The sequence below is a fragment of the Sorex araneus genome, chromosome 3 (genome assembly GCF_027595985.1).
Source record: "Sorex araneus isolate mSorAra2 chromosome 3, mSorAra2.pri, whole genome shotgun sequence".
Lineage (NCBI taxonomy): Eukaryota > Metazoa > Chordata > Mammalia > Eulipotyphla > Soricidae > Sorex > Sorex araneus.
In genome coordinates this window covers 62,243,134-62,269,055 of record NC_073304.1, presented here as the reverse complement: position 1 = coordinate 62,269,055, position 25,922 = coordinate 62,243,134, and the positions used below count along the sequence as shown (strand labels likewise).

Below are 25,922 nucleotides of genomic sequence, written 5' to 3'. Positions count from 1 at the left end.
GGTCCCCTGAGACTTGCCAGGATTGATCCCTAAATACAGAGCCAGGAGGATGTCCTAAGCACAGTTAGGTGTGACCAAAATCCCTCCTCCCTCCTCCCTTTCACCCCCTTACCCCCTCCAAAAAAACCCCAGCTTCACATGAACCAGTGTAGGTTTTTTTTGTGTGTGTGTTTTGTAGAAAACTATCTTCTACACAAAATAGTTTTCCTGAAACTAACAGAGGGTAAATATTCCCTGAAAATTTTTTCTGAACTGAAAACTGTATGGAGTGGCATATGCAAATGGAAGGCAGGGACAGTTAGCAGGATGGCAGGCTAGGTTAATAGGTTAACTACCCATCTAATAACCTGTGACATTTATTAAAATATTTATTCATATCGAATGTCATCAGTTCTTTAAGTATTCCTACATTATAACTATTATTCTTTTGTTGTTGTTATTATTACTTCAGTTTATTTATTTATATTTTCATTGGGTCACTGTGAGATACACAGTTACACAGTTGTTCATGATAGGGTTTCAGTCATACAATGATCCTACACTCATCCCTCCATCAGTGTGCATTTCCTACCACCACTGACCTGTTTTCCTCTTGTCACTCCCTCATTCTAAAACAGTTTTAAATTTCAGAGAAGTGTATGTGCTATGTAGCAATGTCTTGAAGACATCACCGGGTCTCTCACAATCTTTTTGTAATGTGGTAGTTCAGGATTTTGCTCCCCACCCTTTCGTGGGGTAATTAAAAAAATGAATAAAAAACTCCTTTTTTTACAACATAAATGTGCGATTCCATATTCACACATGCATCAATCATATTCATGATGTTGTTCATTCACTCCACTATTCAAAAACTACTTTTAACACTCTAAAAACAAATTCTATAACTATTAAGCTCTAGGTTCCCACTTCTCCAAAGCAACAAAAAGAAAATACCTTATATCCCTGTGAAATTTCCCCTTGTAATTACTGGATCTAAGCAAAATTTTAACAGCATTGTCCTGGATTGCAGTGATAGCAGAGTGGGTGGGCTGCTTACTTTGCACACACTTAAGCTGGTTTCAATCCTTGGCACCCCTTATTGTCCCCTGAGTCCCACCAGGAGTGATCTCTGAATGCAGACAAAAGAAAGCTCTGCGCCACCAGATGTGGCCCTCCTCATCACCCAATTTAAAAAAAAAATCAGTATTTGTTTAGCTCATTTCACTTAGAATCATGTTTTCAAAATTCATCTATGTTATAGTATGAATTATGGTGGACTATTTTGTTACTTGCACATGCCACATTTTGATACGCACTTATTGACTGATGGGTATTGGGTTGGTTCCATTTTCCATCTATAATGAATAATAATGCTGCAATGGGCACTGATCTACAAGAGTGTGTTTCACTTTATGTTCTCAACTCTCTGGTCACATGGTTGATGACAGGGATTCCTACACAGTACTACTTGCTGGTGGAAAAACCCCTCTTCAAAAGGGGCATCTTAAGGCACTAAACTAATCACATCATCAGATTTTTTCACTTAAAAAATGTCTGGGTTATTAGGAGAAAGGAGAAAAAAGACATGAGAAAAATATTGAGTTAGGAGTCATGCATACACTGATGTCTCAGAAATGATCAATTTGGGAAACTACGTTTGCTAACATTTCTAAAGAACTCAAGTATTTTATATAGCAATTCAAGTTATTAATTTGATTGCAAACTATTGGTATTTAAAATTTTTTTCTTACATGATTTTATGCTATTTAATTGGAGTCTCATCTATAGTATTTTTCAAACGTGAGTCCAACTTCATTTGTAAAATATGAAATCAAACTCTTTTTTTTTGTTTTTTGGGTCACACCTGGCGATGCACAGGGGTTACTCCTGGCTCTGCACTCAGGAATTACTCCTGGCGGTGCTCAGGGGACCATATGGGATGCTGGGATTTGAACCCGGGTCAGCCGCTTGCAAGACAAACGCCCTACCCGCTATGCTATCACTCCAGACCCTGAAATCAAACTCTTATCAGCACTTATTTAGTTAGTTTTGTTTGGTGGCCCTACTTGGCAGTGCTTATTCCTGACTCTGTACTCTGGAATCATTGCTGGAGGTGCCTGGGGGACTGGACTGAATCAAGGCAAACTCCATGCCTGCTGTAGTATCTTTCCAGCCCCTATTACGAGCACCTACAAGCTAAGAAAATAGAAGAGTGCATTGCACCTAGGGGCAATGTAATTTTGTGAAACTTTTTGCTTTATATATATATACACACACACACACACACACACACATAGGTACTGTAAAATATACTTCTTATTGTGGGATGTGATCAGAAAGGGAAAAAAAAACCTGAAGCCACTGGTATAGTGGAGAGAGTGTATACTGAATTAATCAGAACTTAATTTGAATCTGCGCTTTGGGTGACTTTTGTCATTTTCAACATATCTATGGCTTACCACTCTCAACCCAAAAGAAGAATAATAACATCTTCGTGCGTGTGTGTGCGCGTGCTCCCTCTTCATGTAGAAGAAAGTATGTGTAATAATTGATGACTAAATCTGTTATGCTATTGTCTACTTTAAAAGCTCATCTATTTTATTTCTCCAATTTGGTTGAATCTGAAGATTTGACACATAATTCTTCTCCCCTATTTTCAAATTGTTCTCATATATTATGGGCTTCAACAGTTGACTACAACGTCATTTATTTTCAATTTCATAATTCAGCTGGAATTATAAACTTTCAAATCGCTTCTAGTGCTTAAGTCAGGACCAGGCTCATTGCAGAGAATGCTGGATGAAAAGCTTTTGAGCTCGGTCCAGAGCACACATTTTGCAAAAGTATCACTTTACGTAAGGGGCAGCAGCTGTAATCCTGATTCCACCAGTATTTCTCACCCAATCTACACGATGCTAAACAGGTCCGCTAGACACAAAGTCATGTCTCCGGGAAGTACAAGTGGAAGGTGTGAACCGGGAAACCACTTTATCTGAGGAGAGTTGGAAATTAGATCCGACCTACCACTCCTCACTCCTATTCCACAACGGCGCGGGGGCACGCAGAAGCCCCGAGGGTCAAGCCCCGAGCCAGGGGGGAGCGTCCTGAGCTCTGGAGGCTCGCGGGCACGCACGATCGTCCGCACTGAGAGCCCTTCTTCCCAGATGAATCCTCCGAGTGTCGCAGACGCGCAATCTCGATCGATACTGGATGGCAGACGCGCTGTCCGTCAAGTGCAGCCGCTGCGCGGGGAAAGAGCCGTCCCGCCGCTCGCCGCAGCTTCCCATCAGCTCCTCAGGGCCAAGGACGGTGGGTAACTCGCGCCCACCCTACCCTCGCCACCGCTGCTCGGGACTAGGCTCTTGCAGGTGGGGCTTTGCTTCACAGGCAGCTGGGGGGTCTCCGGCTCCAGGGAGGCTGCGGTGTGTGTGTGTGTGTGTGTGTGTGTGTGTGTGTGTGTGTGTGTGTGTGTGTGTGTGTGCGCGCGCGCGCGCGCGCGCGAGGAGTGGGGGGACGACTCCCTGCCCGCCTCCAGCGGAGAGCGCGAGCGCGGGACTTCTGCCACTCAGGACCTTACCTTCTCGCGTCTTAGCCTGGGGGGGCTGCAGGAGTAGGTGGCCCCCGCGCTTCCGCTTTACTGGGGGGGCCACAAAGGCCATTGCGGGTCGGGCAGGGGCGTGCGCCGCGGTCCGCGAGTTGGGCCCCTGGGAGCCGGGCCGGCGCAAGCCCCGCCCCTCCGCGCCCGCTGCCACTCCTGATTGGCCGGCCCCAGCCAAAGGCCGCCCGCGCGCCCGGCCCACGTCGCAGGTATAAAGGCAGCGGCTGCATGACGGCGGCGGCGAAGCTCGTCCGGCTGCTGCGCTAGGCAGCTTTCAGCCCGTCGGGCGCCCCGGTTCCTCCTACTCCCCGGGGCTCCCGGCGCCACCATGCCAAGGGGCTTCCTAGTGAAGCGAATTAAACGGACAGGCGGCTCCTACCGAGCGCGCCTCGCCGAGCGTGTCTTCCCCCTGCCGGGGCCCCAGGTGGCGCCTTCCTTCCCCGAGGACATTTCCAGAGCCCCCCCGTCCCGTACGGAGCCGGCGGCGCCCCCCATTCGAGAGGAGCCCGGAGAAGGGCCCGAGGACCCGGCGGCGGCGGCGACGGCCCGCGAATGGTCGGGCTCGCTCTGTCGGGCGGCGGGGGTGAGCCCCGGGTCGGGCGCGCGGGCCGGCGCGGAGTGGAGGGGCGACGGCACGGAGGGGGCGCCCAGCCGCAGCCCCGCGAAGCCGGCGGGCACCGAGCCGCGCCGGGCGTTCCTGGAGCGCTGCCTCAGCTCGCCCGTCTCCGCCGAGTCCTTCCCCGGGGGCGTCCCCGCGCTCGCCACGTTCTCGGGCTCCGGCTCCGCGGCGCCGAGCGCCGCCCCGAGCTCCGGGGAGACCCTCCCGCGGCCGCCGCGCGCCGAGCCCGCGCTGCACCCTGAGCCCGCGGCCCTCGCCGCCGCTCTGCCTGGCCTGCCGCGGGCCGCCGGCGGTGTCAAGAAGCCCAAGGCCGTGAGGAGGCTGAGCTTCGCCGACGAGGTGACCACATCCCCCGTCCTGGGACTGAGGATCAAGGCGGAGGAGCCCGGGGCGGCGGCCCGGGGTCGGGGGTGCAGCCGCGCGCCGCTGGGGGCGTTCATCTGTCAGCTGTGCAAGGAGCAGTACGCCGACCCCTTGGCGCTGGCGCAGCACCGCTGCTCCCGCATCGTGCGCGTCGAGTACCGCTGCCCCGAGTGCGACAAGGTCTTCAGCTGCCCCGCCAACCTCGCCTCGCACCGCCGCTGGCACAAGCCGAGGCCCCCGCCGCCCGCCGCCCCGGCGCGTCCTGCCGACGCTAAAACGCTGCCCCCGACCCCGGGCTCCGGGGTCGCGGCGTTCCCGGCAGACGGCAAGGAGAACGGGCGCGCTGAGCGCCCCGCCGATCAGCACCCGCGGCCCAGGGACAGCTCCACCGCCCAGGCTCACCCCAACGGCGTGGTGCGCCCCGGCCTCCAGCTGTCATCGCTCCCCGAGCCTCCGCGGCCCCAGGCTCCCTACTCCGACGGGGTACTGGGGCGCCGGGCGCATGGACCGGTCAGTGTCGGCGGCGTCGGCGGCTCGGAGATCTTCGTGTGTCCCTATTGCCATAAAAGCTTCCGCCGTCAGGCCTACCTGCGCAAGCACTTGGGCACGCACGAGCCGGGAGCTCCCCGCGCGCTCGCCACCGGTCTCGCCCGGCCGCCGTGCGGGGCGCCCCTGCCAGCAGCCGACAGCACGGACCCGCACCGGCTGTGGCTCGCCGTCCGCGACGAGCTGCTGCTGCCCGCCCCGGCCACGGGGCTGCCCAGCCCGGCAGCGGCCCCCGACGGGGCGGTCCCGCAGACCTTCTGCTGCAAGCACTGCCCGTCTACCTTCTTCAGCTCCCCAGGGCTCACCCGCCACATCAACAAGTGCCACCCCTCCGAGAGTCGGCAGGTGCTGCTGCTGCAGCTGCCCCTGCGGCCGGGCTGCTAAGGGGCCCCCGGACACCCGGGCGCTGCCGGGCTCGCCTCGGGGTAAATGCATCGTGGGAATCTGGGTGGGGGGTGGCTATTTCCAACTGGCGGACACACCCTCGGTCCACTTCTATCCCAAGACTCCCTGTGGTCGTTGTCCGCACCCCTGAGGCGCGGTAGCGACCTGTTACCCCTTCCAGTAGAGCAGGTATGTATTCGGTCTGTGTGCTCCAGGACTTGTGTCTCTCCCACGAAAACAGGATTTCCCCCCTGCAAGTTCTGGAGACCCTAACGAATCCTATCCGACTCGTAATTCCTATGGAAAAGTCCCAGTGAATGCGTGCATGTCTCAGTGTCTACGAAGGATTCCAGCTGCCGAAAGTGGCAGTCACCGATGTTCCTTTCCTCCTTTCCATCGCAGGCACCTAAGTAGTTTCTGTCTCAAAAGGGCCAGATATCTCGCATTGTATATTCTGTGAATTAAGTTAATGTGATTGGTGCCAAACTTAAAAGTGGGATGGGAGGGATTCAAGAGCCGTGTCTGTGGACAGGAAATGTAAAGGATGCTTGTGCTTTGGGGAGATATGGGGTGTATCCCTTTCCTAATTACAGTATTAGCCCTTCTTTAGTGTTTGGAGGTAGGGACGGTCCTGCTTCACCGGCAGCTGAGAAAGACCCCTCTACTTCTCATCCTTAGCTATTCCGTGTGCAGCATTCAGGAAGCGCTCCTTTAACGTATATCTTTATTAAATAGCTCTTTTTGAAAATAGAAAACTCATGTCCTATAGTTTTAGTTTCAGCAAAATTGTTTAAGCTTCTATTTTAAATCTCATACTATGTATTATATACGAAACTGTTTAGCTTAAAAATGTTAACACCTATAATCCATTATGGAACCAAATGGCAATTTACTCAGTCTACTCATTTTGTAAACCATATCCAGTGTACGATGTACCCCTGCCCTGACAGCCAGGGATTTGGATACTGGCTGAATATTGCTCTACAGATAGCTCATATTTGTAAGATGCTTACCACCAAATAAATGTACATAGCTGGTACTGTATGGTGTTCTGTGTTTGTCTTAAAGAATCTTGTTCAACAAAGCCTATTTTTTTCAAAGTCACATTTCTTATCTGCCCAAAGCCAGTATCCTACTGTAGAATGTTAGTGACTTTAGACAGCATACAAAGAGGAAATTATAATTTTAAAATGAATATAATCGTGTAGAAATGCAATGGGAAAATCTTTGAAATATGGCTGCAGACTGAGCTTCAAGGACAAATCTTCCTGAAATCTAAAGACACCCCTTTGCCCACAAAAATGTAAAAAGAAAACATTTTTAAAAACTTTTTCTTAAAGCAAGTGAATATTATCTGAAGATGAAAAAAAATTCTTCTTAACTGTGATTAATTCACTTATTTCAGAAAAGTTGGTATTTTCACTATATTTTGTTCATATAATCAAGACCATTTAGAAATATATGAAAACACTTTAGAAATGGGTTTACTCTTTATTTCCTTTTTAGAATTCTTAACCTTGATCATGTCTACATTGATTAGTTTTGTTCCAAGGAACTTTTCTTTAAAAATTTATTAATTTCCATGGAAACTTCCATAGGAACTTTATATTCTGTAGTTTCATATAAATAATTTTCTTCAATGTAAAATTTACAGAATCTAAGCAAATAGGAACTCTGATTTAGGAAGTGTAAGATGCTTTCTTCCTAAGAGTAGATTATAAAATGAAGTAACATTTAAGAAACCAAAGAAAGGGATAAGATAAATTAAAGCTTTAACCAAGTGCATGAGGTGAAGTTTCTGGATAGCTATTATGAAGGTGTACAGTTTCCTGTGTTTTTAATGACTGAGCTAGGCTTCCTGAGAAATAATTTGGGAACTGGGGTCTGTCTGAGAAAGGGAATTCAAATTTGAATTTTTTTCATGATTAGTTAAGATAACATAGATTTATATATCTCTCCACTAATGATATATCCCTGTTTATTAGGTCTGAAAATAAATAATACACCGGTCAACACTCATGGCAATAAAGTGATAAGAATAATTTTATTGTATTATTAAATACAATATCATTTTCCCACTGTAACAAATTTGTAGTACTACATGAATGATACATAATTTATAGCTTATGGTTTGCTGGTATCATGTATTTACACATGCAGTCAGTACTGATGTCATGCTACATTTCCTTAGGAGATGTCCATTCCAAACAAGTGGTGAGCGAAACGTGAGCAGCTTATCTACCACAGGAAAATACTTGTGGAAGGTGGAATGTATACCAACCTGCACCTGCAAGTTCAGTATTAACCGTACTTAGATTTGATTTAGACTCCTGGGTCATGTTCCCTTTAATTAAAAAAAAAATACACATAATTTAAGCAACTCATTTATAGTAGGAAAGTTTTCTCTTTCTTTCCCCTCCGTTTTCCTCCTTTTTGGTACTTTATAAAGAAAACAGATACACCAGGATTCAACAGCTAATAATGGGCTGCAGTCTCAAAACAGGAAAAGGCATTTAACAGTGATACCAGATTTTAAAAGCAAAACCTTAGAAAAATATTTGGAAGCTAAACATAAATCAAAGTTTAGCACAGTGATTTTTCTGGTCATTAAATATGTCATGGCATCACCTGTACCACCAAGAAATGAGACAATGTTTTGGGAAGAAAATGTTACTGCTAAAAATTATTTCAGTTGGAATTTGAGGTGCTACAAGACCACTTATTTTGTTTTATTCTAATAACATAAATAATCCAGACACATTCTTTCTATTAACAGATTTGCAACTTTCGTTATAATTTTACAAATGCTTAAATAAAAAATTTCACTTGTAAAAAATTAAATATTGTCATAAAGTTGCAATGTTCCACAATAAATAAGATTATCTGTCCAATTATATTTTGATTCAGAGTTAATCATGAAATTAAAAGTTAGACATAATATTTTAGGAAGGGAAAGGAATATAATAAAATCCACCCCCTCCCCAAATAATGTGGCAGCTTAGGAGCGTGAAGGAATAAACCCAACTGGAAAACAGCCCAAATCTAAACTTAAAAGATATAAATTATTTAAATCCAGTGTCTTCTAAAATAACAGTTTTTGGAAAGAACATGCATGCCGGGCTAATGTGAAGCCTGAAAGAGTTAACCTATGTTCATGCTAAGGTGGGTACTGCTGATCATGGCTGGACTGCTTGTCTGCTTAGGATTTATTGGCTGAGCCAGAGGAACGACGCAGCTTCATGGACATGCGGCTTTTGCTAGTTCGAGGAGACATTGGGGAGGCCAGGTCAGCCCCATCTACCTGCGTTGCTGTTGCAGTTTCACTGGATAGAATCTCTGGATAGGAGCCTGTGGGAAATAGTAAAAGCATTAGTACACTTCATCTGGCCTCTCACTCCATAATAAAAACACTTTCTGCTACCAATCAGTAGCAAGGGTTAATGAAATCTTTTAGAGAGGAAAAGCAAACCCCAAACTTGCTGTTATAACGGCCTACCACTATCGTATTTAAAGCCCAGTGATCTGAGTGATCTGGTGGTCATCATATTAGCAAGAAACTGCCAATCATCATTTCCAGAGTCAGAACCAACCAGAGTAGTTCTTGGTAAAAAGCAACGGGAAGCGAAATACTTAGAAGGACAGGAATCCAAAGCATCATTAGCATGCAGGGAAGGGTTTAAGAAGCAGGTGAGAAGAACCAATTCCTACCACTAAGTAACAAGGCAGAACCAAGAAAAATGCCTTTCCTGATTAGACTTGAAAATTATATCACCAGATGGTTAAAAAAAAATACTTGAAGGTATTTTAAAAAGGCCAAATGTTGTGATTATGTTTAAGAAGAAACATACGCTGCCAAGGAAAAATATTTTATCACAATCCATAACCTAGGTTATCTGTTCTTTGCAAATTATCTTAACTTCTTTAACATTCTTTCTTTGCAGCACTGTAAGACCATCACACATGCTAGGTAGCTGAATATACTTTTTAGAAGTTAGCTAAAAGATAAACTAATCATTCCCTTCAAGGTTTCGATTTGTATGAGAGAAGCAAATGTTCCCCTTTAAATTTTGCAGTTTCATTATCCAGTTACAGCAAATAGGTCACCAATAAATTTGCAAATATAAAAATTTAAAAAAATTCAAAAAATCCTTGATCATTTACAAAATCGTTCTTCACTTCTGTACTTTTTTCTATCAATTATGTGTTCCTAACATATAGAATAGCTAATACTATAGAAGATGACACATTGAAAGTACTCAAGTATTTTCTGAAGGAATTATATTAACAATCCCCTAAAAACCAGAAGTTTGCAAGCATGACAGACCAACCAAATTAAAAAACTATGTGTATTTTAAGGTACTTTAATCTGTATTTTTTTTCTCTTGTGTACCTATAATTTTTCTCTAAGTGTGACAGACACATACATATATATATACACACATCATACAGGTTGCAGGCGTCCATTTGTACATCTCCTTAACAAGGAGATTGGGCATATTTATTAGTCAATACAGCACAGCCTCACTGAAACAATTCTGCTAGCACTCCCTCCATAGGGTGAAATATTTGTGCCTTGACTGATGTTCTAAATATTTATAAGAAAACGTAAAAACTGTCAAATAGGGGCACAGAATCTAACAAGATTTCTTACAAGTTAAGAACCTGTGTCAGTAGACTACTTGAAGGTATTTTTAAAAGGCCAAATGTTGTGATTATGTTTAAGAAGAAATATACATTGCCAAGGAAAAATATTTTATCACTACTCAGAATCTAGGTTATTTGCTCTTCTTTTCAATTTCCCTTAAATTCTCCAACATTCTTCCTTTGCTAACTGAAAAATGAGGTTGGCCTTCACAAATACAAGAAAGAAATAGATTTCTGTTCACCTTTACTCTTCCTGAAGATCTGAATTGGTTCAAACTGGGCCCACACTGGAAAACCTAGAGGAGAATATGAATCCATGGCCCTTCTAAGGAAATAGTGCGGATGGATGGCAGAAGGAAGGTGAAGAGCAGGAGCTCATGCTTTTCTGGCAATGCATTTTATTCCCGACCAATCATAAGAGGCCTGCCCAGGGCTGTTTACCTTGAGATGGCCAATGTTTTCTAGCGGAGGTTTTGGGAGGAAGAGAACTATCACTGCATTGCTTTCTTTGTTGTGAATGAAGAAATGGAGTAGCGAGCAGAAGTGAGAAAACAAAAGAGAAGGTAGATAACAGATATGAGAGACACAGTGCAGAACTTTACAAGTGTTAACCAAGGAGCAGAGAAGACAGTAATCAGGTTTTTAATTATGAAATACATTTGGGCATGCAATGCATTTAGAGTGATGATGTTTCACAATGGACGATGCTCTGAAGATTCAAATGTTATATACTTACCGACTAACAAAACAAGTTCAAATAGGAAAAAAGAAGAAAAAAAAAGATTCTATGAGAGATCTGATAAATATCTACTGTTACTAGTGTTCACTGCACCTATAGCATGTTATTCTAATCACCTGGTATAAACATTCTGGAGCTGTTCTGTCCAATATGCTAACCTAAGATGCACTGAAATCAAATTAAAAACTGGCTCCTTGATACATTAGCTATATTTCAAGCAGCCAGATATAGTTAGTGGCCACATACTGGACAGTGCAGATAAAGAGGCTATTCATAATCACAAAATGTTTTACTGGGGAACACTGTTTTAGAGGATGCCAAATTTAAGAATTTTTTTCCTAAAACATAGAAAATTTCTTCATATCTTCCTTTGTGTTTTCAAGGTGAAATCCCCTGATAGTCAGTCAACTGTGAGACAAATCAGACTTTTCAGTATGTGTGGCATACAGCTATCAATGTATGATCAGCAAATGGTATTCCACAAACAATGGACAGACCTCAATTTTATTTTTAGTGGTGCCTATGATCAAATACCAGGTGTCTGCACGTAGGGCCTATGCGTTACCTTGAGCCCACAAAATTTATTGGCTACTTCCTATTTTCTTTGCTTGCTGATAGATTTGATTCTGTTATAAATGGCTAGTTACTCAGTTAATGTAACCTTTGAAAATACTGTGAATGCGATAGCAATCGCAACACTAAGAGGCAATGTGATATGCTAGAAAGATCATGGCCTGGATTAGAAGAGCTAGGTAAAAATGCCATATCTATTATATTCCTAGATGTCCTGTTGCATCTTGGGCAAACTGATCTAAGTTTTTTTTTTTTTTGCTTTTTGGGTCACACCCAGCGATGCTCAGGGGTTACTCCTGGCTTTGCACTCAGGAATTACCCCTGGCGGTGCTTGGGGGACCATATGGGATGCCGGGGATTGAACCCGGGTCGGCCGCGTGCAAGGCAAACGCCCTACCCGCTGTGCTATCGCTCCGGCCCCTGATCTAAGTTTTATTTATTTTTTTCAAATTAGTAATGCTACTAAGATATACGTAGGGATGGATACAACTACATATGCAAATATCCTGGGACATAGCAGGTATACACTGAGTATACAAAACTCCCAAGTGGTGAAGAAGAGTTAACAGACTTTGAATTAGGACACAAGGATTAGAAAAGAGATAAAAATTAGAAATACTGGGGCTGGAGTGATAGCACAGCAGGTAGGGCGTTTGCCTTGCATGCGGCCGACCCGGGTTCGATTCCCAGCACCCCATATGGTCCCCTGAGCAACGCCAGGGGTGATTCCTGAGTGCAAAGCCAGGAGTGACCCCGTGCATTGCCGGGTGTGACCCAAAAAAAGCAAAAAAAAAAAAAAAAAAAAAAGAAATACTTTTGAAAATGACCTCTTATGAAATATAACTGTTGAAATTTTGAGGACACATATAATATTAAGATTTTCTTGAAAATTAAAAAACCTTTAAATTTAAAATTTCTCTTTTTTGATACATGTACATATTTTGGGAGTCATGCTCATGGGACCATGTAGTACTAAGGATTAAATCTGGGGCTCTGCATGCAAAGCATGTGCTCTAGCCCTCTGAGCTATCTATCCAGCACATTGTATGATGATGTTCTATAAAATATGAGCATATATTAATGACCACCTATTGCCCAAATAACCTAATACTTTAATATTGTTAATGGAGTGACATGTGATTAGGATTAGTGTGGATACTTTACTGAATGAAATAGAAGTAACACATAATTGAAAATAAAATAGCACAGAAACAGAGGCAAACAGTTTCATTTTCAAATTCTCAAGAACATTATTGCAGACTATATAAGTCTAAACTAGTCATGTTTTATTTCCATAAAAATGGAAAAATAAGTTTTAGGACAGTTTCATGTAGAAAATGATAGTCATAACTCAGTTCTAGATTATCTTAATTCTGAAGCTCCATATTTTCAAACAAAAACAAAAACTTTTATTTTATTTATTTTTGGTTTTGAGGCCACACCTGGTGATGCTCAGTGGTTATTCCTGGCTCTACATTCAGGGATCACTGCTGGCAGTGCTCTGGGGACCATATGGGATGCCAGGGATTTAACCCAGATCTCCTGTGTGCAAGGCAAGTGCCCTACACACTGTATTATGTCTCTGCCCACCCTCCACCCCCATACTTTTCTTAAGGTAACCTTAAAACTATTAATAATTTAAAAATATTTTTCAGGGAGTCTCTTGCCCGCACACCTGGGTGTCTTCCCCGTGGCCCCTCGGAGGGGATGGGCTCCAGCTTCCCTCCCCGCCCCAAGCAGAGCTCTTGGAAGCCGAAGACCACGGGAACCTAGCCACAGCCATGCTCAAGGCCCCTCTCCACACATTCGGACAAGCCTCGGCGCATGAAGGTACCGACAGAGGAACCCAGGTGTGTGTAATCCCATCAACGGCCAACATCCAGAGACTTAAAAGCAAGTTTTAAGCTTGCTTAAAACTTATATCTTATAACCTACTTCCTCCTCTGGGAGAAACTGGCAAGCTACTGAGAGTTTCCCGCCCACATGGGACAGCCATGCAAGCTTCCCATGGTGTATTCATATGCTAAAGCCAGTAACAAGTTGGATCTCATTCCCCTGACCCTGAAAGAGCCTCCAATGCAGCATCGTTGGGAAGGCCGAGTGGAGAGAGGCTTCTAAAAATCTCAGGGATAGGACGAATGAAGAGGTTACTGAGCCCGCTGGAGAAATCGATGATCAACGGGATTTCGTGACCGTGATCGTGTGATTTTTCAGGATCAGAGATGTAGCTCAAGGAGCTGGAAGACATGCTTTGCATACAGGAGGCCACAATTCAATCTCTGGACCACATGGTCCCTAGAGCACTACTAAGAATGACCCCTTAGTATGGAGCGGAGAGTAGTCCTTAGCTACGAAGCACCATCAGGTTTGGTGGCCCCTAAACAAGACTTCTCAAAGGTTAAGAAAGTAGAATCTTAGAAACAATAATGGTTAGCAATTTCCAGTTTATAAACATGATAGGTTATTGGGCAATTTCTCTCTTCAACAGCAAGGAGTTGAACATATTTAGACATGATGGGCCATTTTAAGAGTCAATATCATGGACCCTGAAGTCAGGGTCATTGAGGTGGGCCTACTAGCTTACCAAGACTGAGGGAGCTTATTTGGGTCAACTTGATTTTTCTAATCTCATTGAACTGTCAGGAAGATTCAATAAGAGAAAACATGTATAATAGTACAGCAATTGCTCAAGTATAACTTTCAATAAAAATTTTATATCGGAATTAAAGTTGCATGTGGAAATATAACCTAATAATTATTATTACAAAGGTTAATCATAACTTTATTTAAAAATGACATTATTTACCTCTTAGTCAACAACATTAAGTCAAATTTCCAAGTTTAAAGTACCAAAAAGAGAATTATTTGGTAGCTTAAAATTTCAGGTTAACTGAATGATGAGTAAATAAACAGGATTTGAAAAATTACATCTGGGGACTAGCTCAAAGGGCTGAAGCACAGATTCCCCACCCCGCCCTAGCACCACTGGGTATGGTCTGGGAGCCCCTCGCATCACAGGACCCAAGCACTGAATCATGTGGCCTGCCTAGCCAGGCAGAGCATTGTCAGCTATGGCCCCTTGTCCATGCCCAAATGGGAGCTCTCCCCCCACCAAAATTTATAGCTATATGGTGTAAGGAAATTGATTTCCCTGGCAAATCTTACAGTTAACAATATAAATGTAAAATAGCTGCAGAGGAGCTAAATTCTTTTTTTTTTTTTTAAATCACTTCACTGCCTAGGAAGGGGTGAAAACAAATTTTAAAGAAGGGGAGCTATAATTAGGGTACCTATAGTTAAGGAAAATTTTGATGATTTTTTTTTTTCATTCAGAGATTCCAAGAGATATATCTAACCATTACAATGTGATCCTATTTACATATGGTGATACCAATTTTGTGAACAGAAAAACTGAGGTTAGTATAAAGGATAAAATAAAATTCTAAGTTTTTACAATCACTCTAAATTCTTATTTTGTTGGCACAGAAATATTTGAATCCTAATAGTAATATTTAAATAGAAATTTAAGTTTTCTATGGTAACATATAAACTGTGTATGTATAGATAAATATAAGTGTGTGTGTGTATAGAGTCAAACATCAATCAACATTTTAATTTTTTTTTTCTTTTTTTGGGTCACTCAGTGATGCACAGGGGTCACTCACTCCTGGCTCTGCACTCAGGAATCACCCCTGGCGGTGCTCAGGGACATATGGGTTGCTGGGAATTAAACCCGGGTTGGCCATGTGCAAGGCAAACGCCCTACCCGCTGTGCTATCACTCCAGCCCCAACATTTTAATTTTTAAAGTACTAAATTCTAACGTTGAGAAAAAAAAAAACCAAAGGTAAGGTATCTACAATCTCAACTAAAACAAGTGAGTATAAGAGGTAATATTATTAAATACACTACATAATAGGTATTTAAAAGATTATGGTTTATGAGCTAAAGAGCTAGTACAGGAGTAAAGCTGATTATTTTGCATGCGGCCAACCCCAGTTCAATTGTCAGCACTGCATACAAGTGGCTGGCCAAGCACCTCTAGGAGTGACTCCTTGAGCACAGAACCAGGAATAAACCCTGAGCAATGCTGGGTGTGACCCAATTTAAAAAAAAAAATATGGTTGTAACAGTAAGAAGGACAATACTGGGGAAATTATAGACAGCGTTTTAATGCTGAAATTAAGAAAGCAAACTTAATATTGTTCAGTTTCAGGAAAACAGATCCCTGAGGAGTCAGAGAGATAGTACAGCAGATAGGGCACTGCCTTGCACATATGGTCCCCTCTAAGCACTGCTATAAGTGATCCTTGAGTGCGAATTCAGGAATAGTAAGTCCTGCTCAACACCAAGTGTGACCCAAAAAGCAAAAACCAAGCCAAATGAACAAAACAAACAGGATCCTGTTTTTGGTTGCTGGCATTTTAGAACTGTTTTATTAAAAAACCACCCCCCCAAAAATAAAATCCCACCTGACTTGAAAAGGCAATATAACGTTAGAGGAAATATCTAGCTTTAAGTACCTATGTAATCTGGCCACAAAGTAATTTCATTTTGAAGTTTATAGAGTTAGAGAAGAGGTGTTTGCAAACATGAAAAAGGTTAAAAAAGAAAGTCACTGTAAAACTTTGGATATTTTCTACACATATGCCTGACAAAGATAAAGGGATTTTTTTCCTGTAATTTTTAAAAATAAAGGACAAGAAAAATCTAATAATGTTTTAATATAGTTATGGCAGATCAACTAAGTGTGACATCACAATATCTCCCTCAATGACCTCAGGGATAAAATTAATTTCCCTTAAGTATCAATCTACTGTCAGAGACAGAATCCATTTTGAGAAAATACAGTTATAAAATTCACAGATCATCTATAGTACATCAAAAGTATTTTCCTATCTAAATACTAGAAAATTATATGGAAAAATTATTTTTTTGAGATTTCAAGGTTATTGCAGTAGGTGGATTACTGTTAATATTGAGTCAAGTTAAGCAAAACTTAAAATTTAATTATTTTTCCATGTTACTGGATAGAAATAGAGGATAATCTTTGTATGATTATCATACTGCATTTCTTTAAAAATTAGAAATTACATTTGTTCTGATAAGTGTTTTATATATATGGGTTATGTATGCAAAATTTAAAGTTGATTTTTATTTACAATCTCCAGGTACAAATAAATTTGACCATTATGTTAAAAAAAAAAACCTTTAAGAATTCACACTATTTTATTTATATATTTGTAAATTTATTTATATATTATTTAATAAATAATAAAATTTTAATTATGTTTATTAGTATTTGCAAAAAACAATTCAGATCCATATTGCTATTACCTGGCTTATTTTATGCTTGCTCTCTCAGACTTTGAATTTTAAAGGGAGTTCTTTAAGTATGGGTGGCTTGTAATAGTAAAATTAAAACTCGAGATGACTGGAAGAACAACACATAATTCTGTAGACACCAGAATGTTTTTTTTACTATAAGTGTAATAAAGATTTTTATTTTATTGTCTTGATATTTTAACAATTCTGATAAAAATCTCTCTTGTAAGCTTTGAGTCTGCAATGAACATGTTGGGTATATCTGGTAATCTTGGAATAAGTTATTCACAAGTAAAACTACTCTTTTAAGGAATTACGGTAATTGAGGCAAGGGCAATAGTGTTCAATGTGGAGGACGCCTACCCAGTGTAAGGCTTTGAGTTCCATTCCTGACATTCATGCACAGCTCTGCTGTATGAAGCCCCTACTGAAAGAATTAGAGTGTATGTTTCTAATGATTCCTAAAAGCAAAGACAATTTAGAAAAGAAACTGAAATTAACCAGTGTGACAGTGTTATGTTTATGTGAAATTTTCACTACTATTTATGATAACCACTAGTTTTATGTTACAGAGTTGTTGAAGAAAGAAAATCTTTAAAAATAAAGCCGAGTTTTTTTTTTCTTTTCTTTTTGGGTCACACCCGGTGATGCACAGGGGTTACTCCTGGCTTTACACTCAGGACTCACTCCCGGCAGTGCTCAGGGGACCATATGGGATGCTGGGAATTGAACCCGGGTCGGCCGCGTGCAAGGCAAACGCCCTACCCGCTGTGCTATTGCTCCAGCCCCAAGGCGACAGTTTTGACTTGGTTGATATTACAACCTTGATTTACTTTGACTTGGTTGATATTAAGAGCTTTTCTTAAAAGATGACAAATTTTATTCCTGGTTAAATGTGAAGGAAAAGTTGAAAAATATGAGGACATTAGGAGGAAGATGAAGAATCCCAACTGATAAACAATTTAAAATGAAAGTTGCCATAATTTCCAATTTTATTTATTTGGAGGGGTGGGCACACCTGGAGTGCCCAGGAGTTACTCCTGGCTCTGTGCTCAGGAGGAATCCTTCCTGATGGTGCTTGCAGGACCGTATCGGGTGCTAGAGATCGAGCCTGGGTTGGCTGTGTGCAAGGTAAATGCCCTACCAGCTGCATTATCTCTCCGGTCCCAGAATTTATAAATTTAAGGGTAATAGCTAGACTTATTACAATCCTGTTATCAGTACTTTTTAGTTGTAAAATTTATGGTTAATTTTATGATATACAAAGTGTTATTTACATCTATTATAATAGCATAGCTGATATTTTGAGAGCATTCTCTATTATTAAAAATTAAAATTTCAGTTATACTTACCTAGTTTTTATTTTTTTCATTACTATATTTTTCAATCTTCATTTTAAATCTTTTTCTTTACCAAACTGAGTAATTTTAGATAGTGTCAACAAACTAAATTGAGTCTGAAGACTTTTAAACCACACTTTCAGAAGATTCAACCTAGACTAATATAATTGCCTTTTGCCATTGTCTTTTAAATGACTTGAAAGGCTCTAAGTTTTTTTTAATAGTTATTTTTGTAACAGCCAACTAAATAGTAGTTTTAATGAAATTAAAACTAATGTTTTTATTTCATTGACCAAGCCTCAATTAAGTAATTTTTTTCAATTAGCACAGAAGGGTACTGTGCTTATAAAACTTAACTTCAACATAAAGAAAACATACAACATAATGATTATTTGAAGGCTTATTATGATTAACTTCAAGTATACTGTGTTCTTTTTTTCCTGCTTTTCTTGAATCCTATCACAAGTCATCTGTGTATGTCAGGTGCCTAATACGGTGCAAGGCAAACAACAGAACAACCACTTATAAACCTAGATGCCCAATAACAACACAACACATCACAAAATACAAATACAAACCACTTTAGTTCTGTAGTAAGACTTTTCATGCTGGGAAACTAAAAAGGCCAATACAACAGGGTATAACTAGTTTCAAACAAGGGTTCTATATTAGTTATTAATTTTATCCCAGAACCAACGTTAGTGTTTCATGCAGACCTGGGTTAGTAAGTATAATTCTGGAAGAAATTTAGTGACAATATCTGAAATGTTTTAGTATGAACCAGGGCAGTGTTAAGTTTGTTCAGTGTCTGAGTTACAAGCTTAGTCCTTGCTAATTTTTTAAAAAAGAAAGTAGAGGAAGAACAAAGGGTGTTTTGGTTGACACTTTGTCTTACCTTCAGATAAACAGAACTGATATTTAATGATCTAAAGAGGGAAAATAAAATAAATGAAACAATCATAAGGAGTGCAAAGTAGCATAGAAAAGGAAGGCCACGAGTCATTTACTTTCTTACTGATTTATTCAAAATTAGTTATAAAAATGCAGTACCCTCTGAAAATATTTAAATATTATAATCTACCAAGTTCTTTTAATTCTAGATTAGTTACTTTAGTAAATCAGAGATGATAAAAGTGACATTCTGGCTATACAACTGGATCTTCCAAAGTTGAGGAGAGAAGGAAACATGTTTCTTTTGCAGATAGTTCAGTAATGAAGTCATAAAACAAAAGTCACCATCCATCAGCTCAGATAAAATGTGGCGAATGTACTTTTAAAAGATGCTGACTTTTAAATAAACTGCATTCAGGTAAGAGTAGAAATTAAATTGACAGGCCAAATTCAAATATAAAATGGTAAAAACATTTGTACTTCAATGAATGAAATTTTATTCAAGCAAGTTTTTTTTTTAAAAAAAATTGTATTAAGTGATTTCAGAAGAAAAGGGTATTGCATTTCAAGTTCTAAGAATGACAAGTACCTAATAACTGCTTTCACTCTTACCAGCATCAGATGGTAGATGATGGTAGGGCGCTGGAGAAAAGACCTGTGTTGCAAAATCTTCAAACGTCGTTGGTTCTAAATGGTGCTGGACAATTGTTTGCAGGTACCGTGCTCTTTCCTCATAGCTGATTTCCTTCAGTTAAGGATGAACTTAAATGCAGGTTTTATCAAAAAAGAAAAAAATCTCATAAAAGGCCTACTGTGACTGTTAAGTTAGTATTTCCTATTAGATTTTTTTTTAACCACTCTTGCACCATAAAAAGTGCTTTTAAAGAGTAAAAATAGTTTTTAAAGCTAACAGTTAACTAAATAGCTAACACAAGTTAACTCTGCAGGAAATCATTGTAACTGGCAGCCTTAATACAGAGATATTAGAAAATAATTATAATACTAAACTGTCAGACAAAAGTTAATGGTTTTCTTCAGAAAGGTGGTTCAGCTTAGCTTCTTCTTATCTTGTTAATCAGTTTCAATCTGCAGATTTACTGAGAAACCATAATATTACCATAAAGCCACTTAAAATATTGTCTGAAAATTTTCGTTTGTAAAGATCTATTTTGAAAATTCCTGCATATAGTTTTTTTTGTCCCCTAAAATCCCTGCATTTCCACAACAAATTGTTCTCATTTTGAATGGCACACTAATGTCACTATAATCCTGAATAACTCCATGCAGTTAAGATAAATACAGAGTTGAATCTGTATGTCAGAAAAAAATATTACTTTGTCAATTACAACATTGAAACAAGCAGGAATATCTGCAAAGAGTCCACGGGACTCCTAAATAGTGTCTAACAAAAGCATCTACAGGGCACTGACACTGACAGAAAAATACTGTACTTCCCTTTCACCACATTTTCTTCTCTGATATTATTGACAAGCAACAGTACCTGGAAGTGTTGTTGCTTTTGAACAACCCACTCCAGGCTTCCTGTTTCAGCAGGCCTGATTGTGCTGTTAGCCCAGAGAGGGCGAGAAAGGGAGAGAATATTTCTGTTGTTCACGAAAGCAACTATGGAAATGGCTGTCAAAATGTAGAGCAGCAGGCAGCAACATACAATTATCAGGAAAAACTCACATGCTGACTTCATGTCGTACAGTTCCTGAACTGAGAAATCAGTTAACCTTTCTTCTACAACTTTTCAAAGTTTTCCTGCTGTACTCAAGAGTACGATATCAATCGGCTTTAAGTAAGACACTTTAATAAGCACAAAAGATAAAAATTTGCCGGTTGTGTCTTCGTCACTGAATTTTTTCCCCCTAAAAACCCATTTTAATACCTTCACCTCAAAACTCCTTACTGTTCTTTTCAAAAAATGAAATTCAATTACTGTAGTACTGCAATTCTAGCAACTGTAGACTGAGTCTATAATTCAGATCATAAAAATATTTTGAGACATCTAATGTTTAATAACTCAGAAGAGACCATAAACAATTACATTTACAAAAAGCCTATTGATTATGGAAAGGAAAGGAGCCTCAGAGTTAAAGGTTAAGACTATATCCATTAGGTACTTGACTTTCACTGTTAAGTCTTTTGCTCTCTAAACGGCTTAAGTATTCTCTTCTTGTATTACAATTTATTTCATGCATCAAATATGGGTAACATTCTAAATTCCATATCCTAGCAATTCATTATTTTCAATTCTGTACCCTGGGTTGAATTTCCAAAGAATTTTACTTCTGAAATGGGTAATAACAGGACAAGATGTTTTATTAAAGTGATTAATGATAAGGATTTTATGGGGTAATATTATAGACATTTTTTAGTGTTAACATAGGAAAGTAATATAGCACACTCTTAAAAGAGGGTATATAGTTATAAATGGAAGAGGATGAAACTGATGGTTCAATCTAAATAATAGCACATATCTCACAACTTGTTGGAAAGTACTTTTTTTCATTGGGGGAGATTCACAGCTGCCGAATTTTCTGCAGTTAATAGAGTCCTTTGATTCACAGCAGTGCCCCTTGTACAAAAAATACTGGCCTTTGTGTATTACCAGAAACTAATTTTCTATTTGGCTGAAAAGGGAAAAATGGGGTTATTGCTTCTCCCTCCTACAGAGCTTTTCATTATGCCTGATGCACTCAACTTCTAAGCTCTTCTGAGAAAAAAAATAACTGAAGAGGCAAGAGGTAGAAAAATGAGCTTGTTAGCACATTAGAAGTGAAGTATCTTGGTGGGCCCTAGAAATTCCCAGTGGTGTGTTAACTTATCACTCTATGCATGCTGGCACTGATAGTCTCCCAATTGATCACTCTCTTTTCGCACCAAAGGTGCTGCCAGGAAGCAAAGGCTGAAGGCCCACAGGAGAACAGGCTGCTATCAAAACAAGCTGTTTTTAAAAGTCTGCTTGAATGGGTAAAATGCTTCATGAAAAGTAGGGTGGAGACACCTACCTGCTTTTAAAATGCTCTACTTTCAGAGGGCCTATAAATGAAATATTTTACTTTATCTTATTATACTTAGAGTTTACACAAAAAGAAAGCAAATGTTAATATTTTTAAAGCAGGGAGAGTATTTCCAATGTAATAAAATTTATTAAAGAAAATGAATATGTAGATAAAATACATTTCCAAGTGTGATTTTATTTCATTGTACAAAAGTATATTCATAAAATTCAAAGAAACCCTAACATGAATTTATATAAAACAAAAATTATCCAGATATCACACATTTATTTTATATAAAAACACATAATGTATTTAATAAAATTATCTTAAAAATCTCAAACACTGAAAATCATGCTTTTTAAAATGAAACTTTAGTCAAGTCTAGATGGAATAGGAAAGGAAAATCAAATCAAGGTTAAATTTAAATAAAAAACTGTAATGCTTATAAAATATTTTAAGACAGGGTAATGTCTAAAGTTTCCCTTTGTTATCTACTAGGTAATAACAATCTAAGGTAATTCAACTTCCAAAAGTTATGATTTTCCAAGTTTAATGCCAAATTAAAGCAAATCAACCCAATCTGTAGTATTCACATATCTGTCCCCCTTTTTACCTTGGAAAACATATATTAAAGATATAATGAACTTTAAGTACTTAACCCATAGTCCTGAGTAGAGGTGAACTTGTGATTGAGATGATAATAAAGTTCCCAACAGTGCTATTAGCATCTGGAATGGGAACAACAATCTAAAGCAGTTAATTCCTATATCTCTATTATAAGTCAGACACTTATTCCTTAAAAAAGGCAGCTCTCTAGGGAAGAGTTATTAGTAACTATAAATTGAGTGGCATACACAAACATGATGACTAGCAACAAGACAGACAAGCCATATTCCTACTGTGAGTGTGTACAGCCACTGAAATTTAAAAAAAGAAAAAGAAATAGGTGAGTGATTTAAAAAAAGACTAAACAAAAATTCAGAACAAAATTTAAGGTCTAAATAAAATTAAGCAGACTTCTGTTGTAAATTTATAACAACCCAAGCCAAAACCAGCTAATAAAAAACATTTGATAAGGGAGACTTTTAGCTGGTAGGAATCTTTAATACGCAACTAGCCAATCAAAAGAAATAACACACAGGTGCTGTAATCGCAGCAATATAATTATCCACTAATCCTCCCTTCCACTTTCTGCAATAGCAGGAAAAGGGGAGAAGGAGTTGACGATTCCAAAAATAATGAAGAGAACTAAACATTTTCTATAGCATAAAAATAATTTGAACTGAATCTGTACTTCATAAATACCAAATTTAACATTATTTATTTTTCAGTCTTATTTTAAGCATGCAACATTATTGATAGCATTCTGGGTCAAGATCAGCTGTCAAGAAAAGTGGGCTTCAATGTTAGCTACATCTTAGGGAAAATATAAATTCCCTGTGCAATAGTTCATCCATATGCTAAATGTGGATACACATCCCCTTTATTTGCTAGATGAATGCTGAGATAAGAGATAGAAAAAGAGAATAATCCAAAAGTCTTCTTACATCTATACTGGCAACAGAAGCTTATATCTCTTTCTTGGCTCTGCACTCAGGAATTATTCCAGCAGTTCTTCGAGGGTCATACTGTACCTGGGTCAGTCGCAGGCTAGGCAAACATCCTACCTATTGTACTGTAGTTCTTGTCCCTCTCTAAGGACAATCTTAGACAATCAATGTTAGCTTGAGGAAAATACTTGTATTCATAGGCAAAAACTCTTTGATGACATTTCATATATACGGTATGTATAGCTGGACCTCTGGTTTATTCTAAAGCAAGGAAACTGATTCTTTTGGAAAAAATGAACAAATGGACATAATATGAAGATACTTCATAAGGTTTACTAATACCTTAGTTTTTTTTGTTTTGTTTTGTTTTTGGGTCACACCCGGCGATGCTCAGGGGTTACTCCTGGCTTATGCACTCAGGAATTACTCCTGGCGGTGCTCGGAGGACCATATGGGATGCTGGGATTCGAACCCGGGTCGGCCGCGTGCAAGGCAAATGCCCTACCTGCTGTGCTATCGCTCCAACCCCCAATACCTTAGTTTTTTAGTGTCATAAACATTGAGAAAAAATAAAAATAGAGGGAAAATAAAAATAGAAGTAGATTTGATTTTTTTTTTTTTTTTTTGCTTTTTGGGTCACACCTGGCGATGCACAGGGATTACTCCTGGCTCTGCACTCAGGAATTACCCCTGGCTGTGCTCAGGGGACCATATGGGATGCTGGGATTTGAACCTGGGTCGGCCGCGTGCAAGGCAAACGCCCCACCCGCTGTGCTATCTCTCCAGCCCCTAGAAGTAGATTTGATTTTAAAGAAGTAACAATCCCTTCTTCTCCACAATAATTTTCTTAGTAATACAATATAATTTTGAACCACTTTTATGCTGAGAAAAGGCTTGCAGCTTTGTGATCACTGATTTCCAGGCATACAAGCAGGTTGGGTAAAATTAAATATTATTTGTGACTAGTCTCAAAGAAATGAAAATGTACATTATACATAGCAAGAATAAGTATAAAATACAAATATTTTATATTTAACTCAAAAAAGGAGTTATGAAATGATCACTGTAAACACCACACACAACACTGCTTAATTTCTGCTTAAATTCAGGTTTGCTGTTACATTTCCTAAAAAAAAAACAGAAGAAAAACTATTGGTTCCTTATTAAGGCAAAGTATGCAGTGTTTATATCTATGGATATGGTGACCTTTAAGATTTATGGCCCAAGGGGACGGAGGGGTAATACAGTGGGTAAGGCATTTGCCTTGCACATGTTGCTGACCCAGGTCTGATCCCCAGCATCCCATATGGTCCCCAAGCACTGCCAGGATAATTCCTGAATGTAGATCCAGGACTAGCCCCTGAGCATTGCTGGGTATGACCAAAAAAAAAAAAAAAAAAAAGGAAAAAAGATTTATGGCCCATTAAGAATTCTTGATTTAATAAATATTTGCCTATACTCATATTTTATATTTCCCCCTCCCCCCAATTTTAGCACTTAAGAATTTCATCTTCATTCTATGATGATACCACAACAGCAAGAGGAAGAGGGAAAGTTAAACTTTTTTTTTAGTTCTGAACACACTGAATGGGCTGGTGAGACAGTACAGCAGATAGGGCACTTGCCTTGTACACAGCTTCAATCTCTGGCACCCCATATGGTCCCTCTGAGCCCTGCTAGGAGGTGATCCCTGAGCAGAGCCAGGACTAAGCTTTGAGAACAGCTTGGTATGGAATCTCCTCTCCCCCCACCTCTAAATCTAACAAACAAAAACACCCAATCCCCAAACAAACAAGCACCAAAAACCAAAACAAACATAAAAAAATACTCTAAACAAAAAACCCTCCAGTCACACTGCACTTAGCACTGCGGTTTGTGCTAAGTCACTTCCAAGTGTGAGACACTGGTGGTATGTGCCACTTCAATGTGTTAAACTATGCAGATTACAGCTGTTGACATGATGGCTAAGAATTTTAAAGATACTTAAATTAGGCATCACAAAGTTTGGAAGATGGCTAGTGGATTAAAATTGACTCTAGTGGGAGGTCTCACATCATACAACACATCATACAATTCACCAACTGTCAGAAATTGGCCACCCTCTGCTTTCAGAGAGCCCGTTGTTACACACCAGTTGTGCCTTTCCCTTATGTTTGCTCTTCTAATAAACCAATAGGGAGAAGGAGGAAGCTGTCTTCTTATCTTTCCATTGCCAGCCCCTAACACAGGGAACAGCAGTATTCAGTGACTGTTGGTTATAATGGAAGGATCGTGTAAGTTGGTTTGATTAGGAAATTATGCAAAGACAGTCTCCTTCCTCTCGTCCTAACTGGACTCTGCAGAGGGAGAGTCGGGACTTTCCCA

At 40.0% G+C, this 25,922-nt stretch overlaps 2 protein-coding genes across 7 annotated transcripts in view; one reads left to right on the top strand and one right to left on the bottom strand.

The window, feature by feature from the left end:
* Positions 1 to 3,841: 3,841 nt before the first annotated feature.
* On the top strand, positions 3,842 to 6,519 carry INSM2 (INSM transcriptional repressor 2). The gene has a single exon (XM_055132669.1). The coding sequence runs from the start codon at positions 3,906 to 3,908 to the stop codon at positions 5,487 to 5,489; it is 1,584 nt and encodes a 527-aa protein (XP_054988644.1). The 5' UTR covers positions 3,842 to 3,905; the 3' UTR covers positions 5,490 to 6,519.
* Positions 6,520 to 7,508: 989 nt separating this feature from the next.
* Positions 7,509 to 25,922, bottom strand: part of RALGAPA1 (Ral GTPase activating protein catalytic subunit alpha 1) — a 211,789-nt gene continuing 193,375 nt past the window's right edge. For 5 of the 6 annotated variants that reach the window (XM_055130478.1, XM_055130481.1, XM_055130482.1 and 2 more), the window contains 2 exons: positions 19,613 to 19,737; positions 7,509 to 8,837 (listed from right to left, as the gene is read on the bottom strand). In XM_055130478.1, coding sequence (XP_054986453.1) covers positions 8,689 to 8,837; positions 19,613 to 19,737 — 274 coding nt within the window. In that variant the 3' untranslated portion in view covers positions 7,509 to 8,688. Of the gene's footprint in view, positions 8,838 to 19,004; positions 19,036 to 19,612; positions 19,738 to 25,922 lie in introns of all 6 variants that reach the window. The other variant, XM_055130480.1, reaches the window with a different exon arrangement.

Bases quoted from the DNA above. Each gene is read 5' to 3' on its own strand.
- INSM2 (XM_055132669.1), top strand. From the start codon at position 3,906: ATGCCAAGGGGCTTCCTAGTGAAGCGAATTAAACGGACAGGCGGCTCC.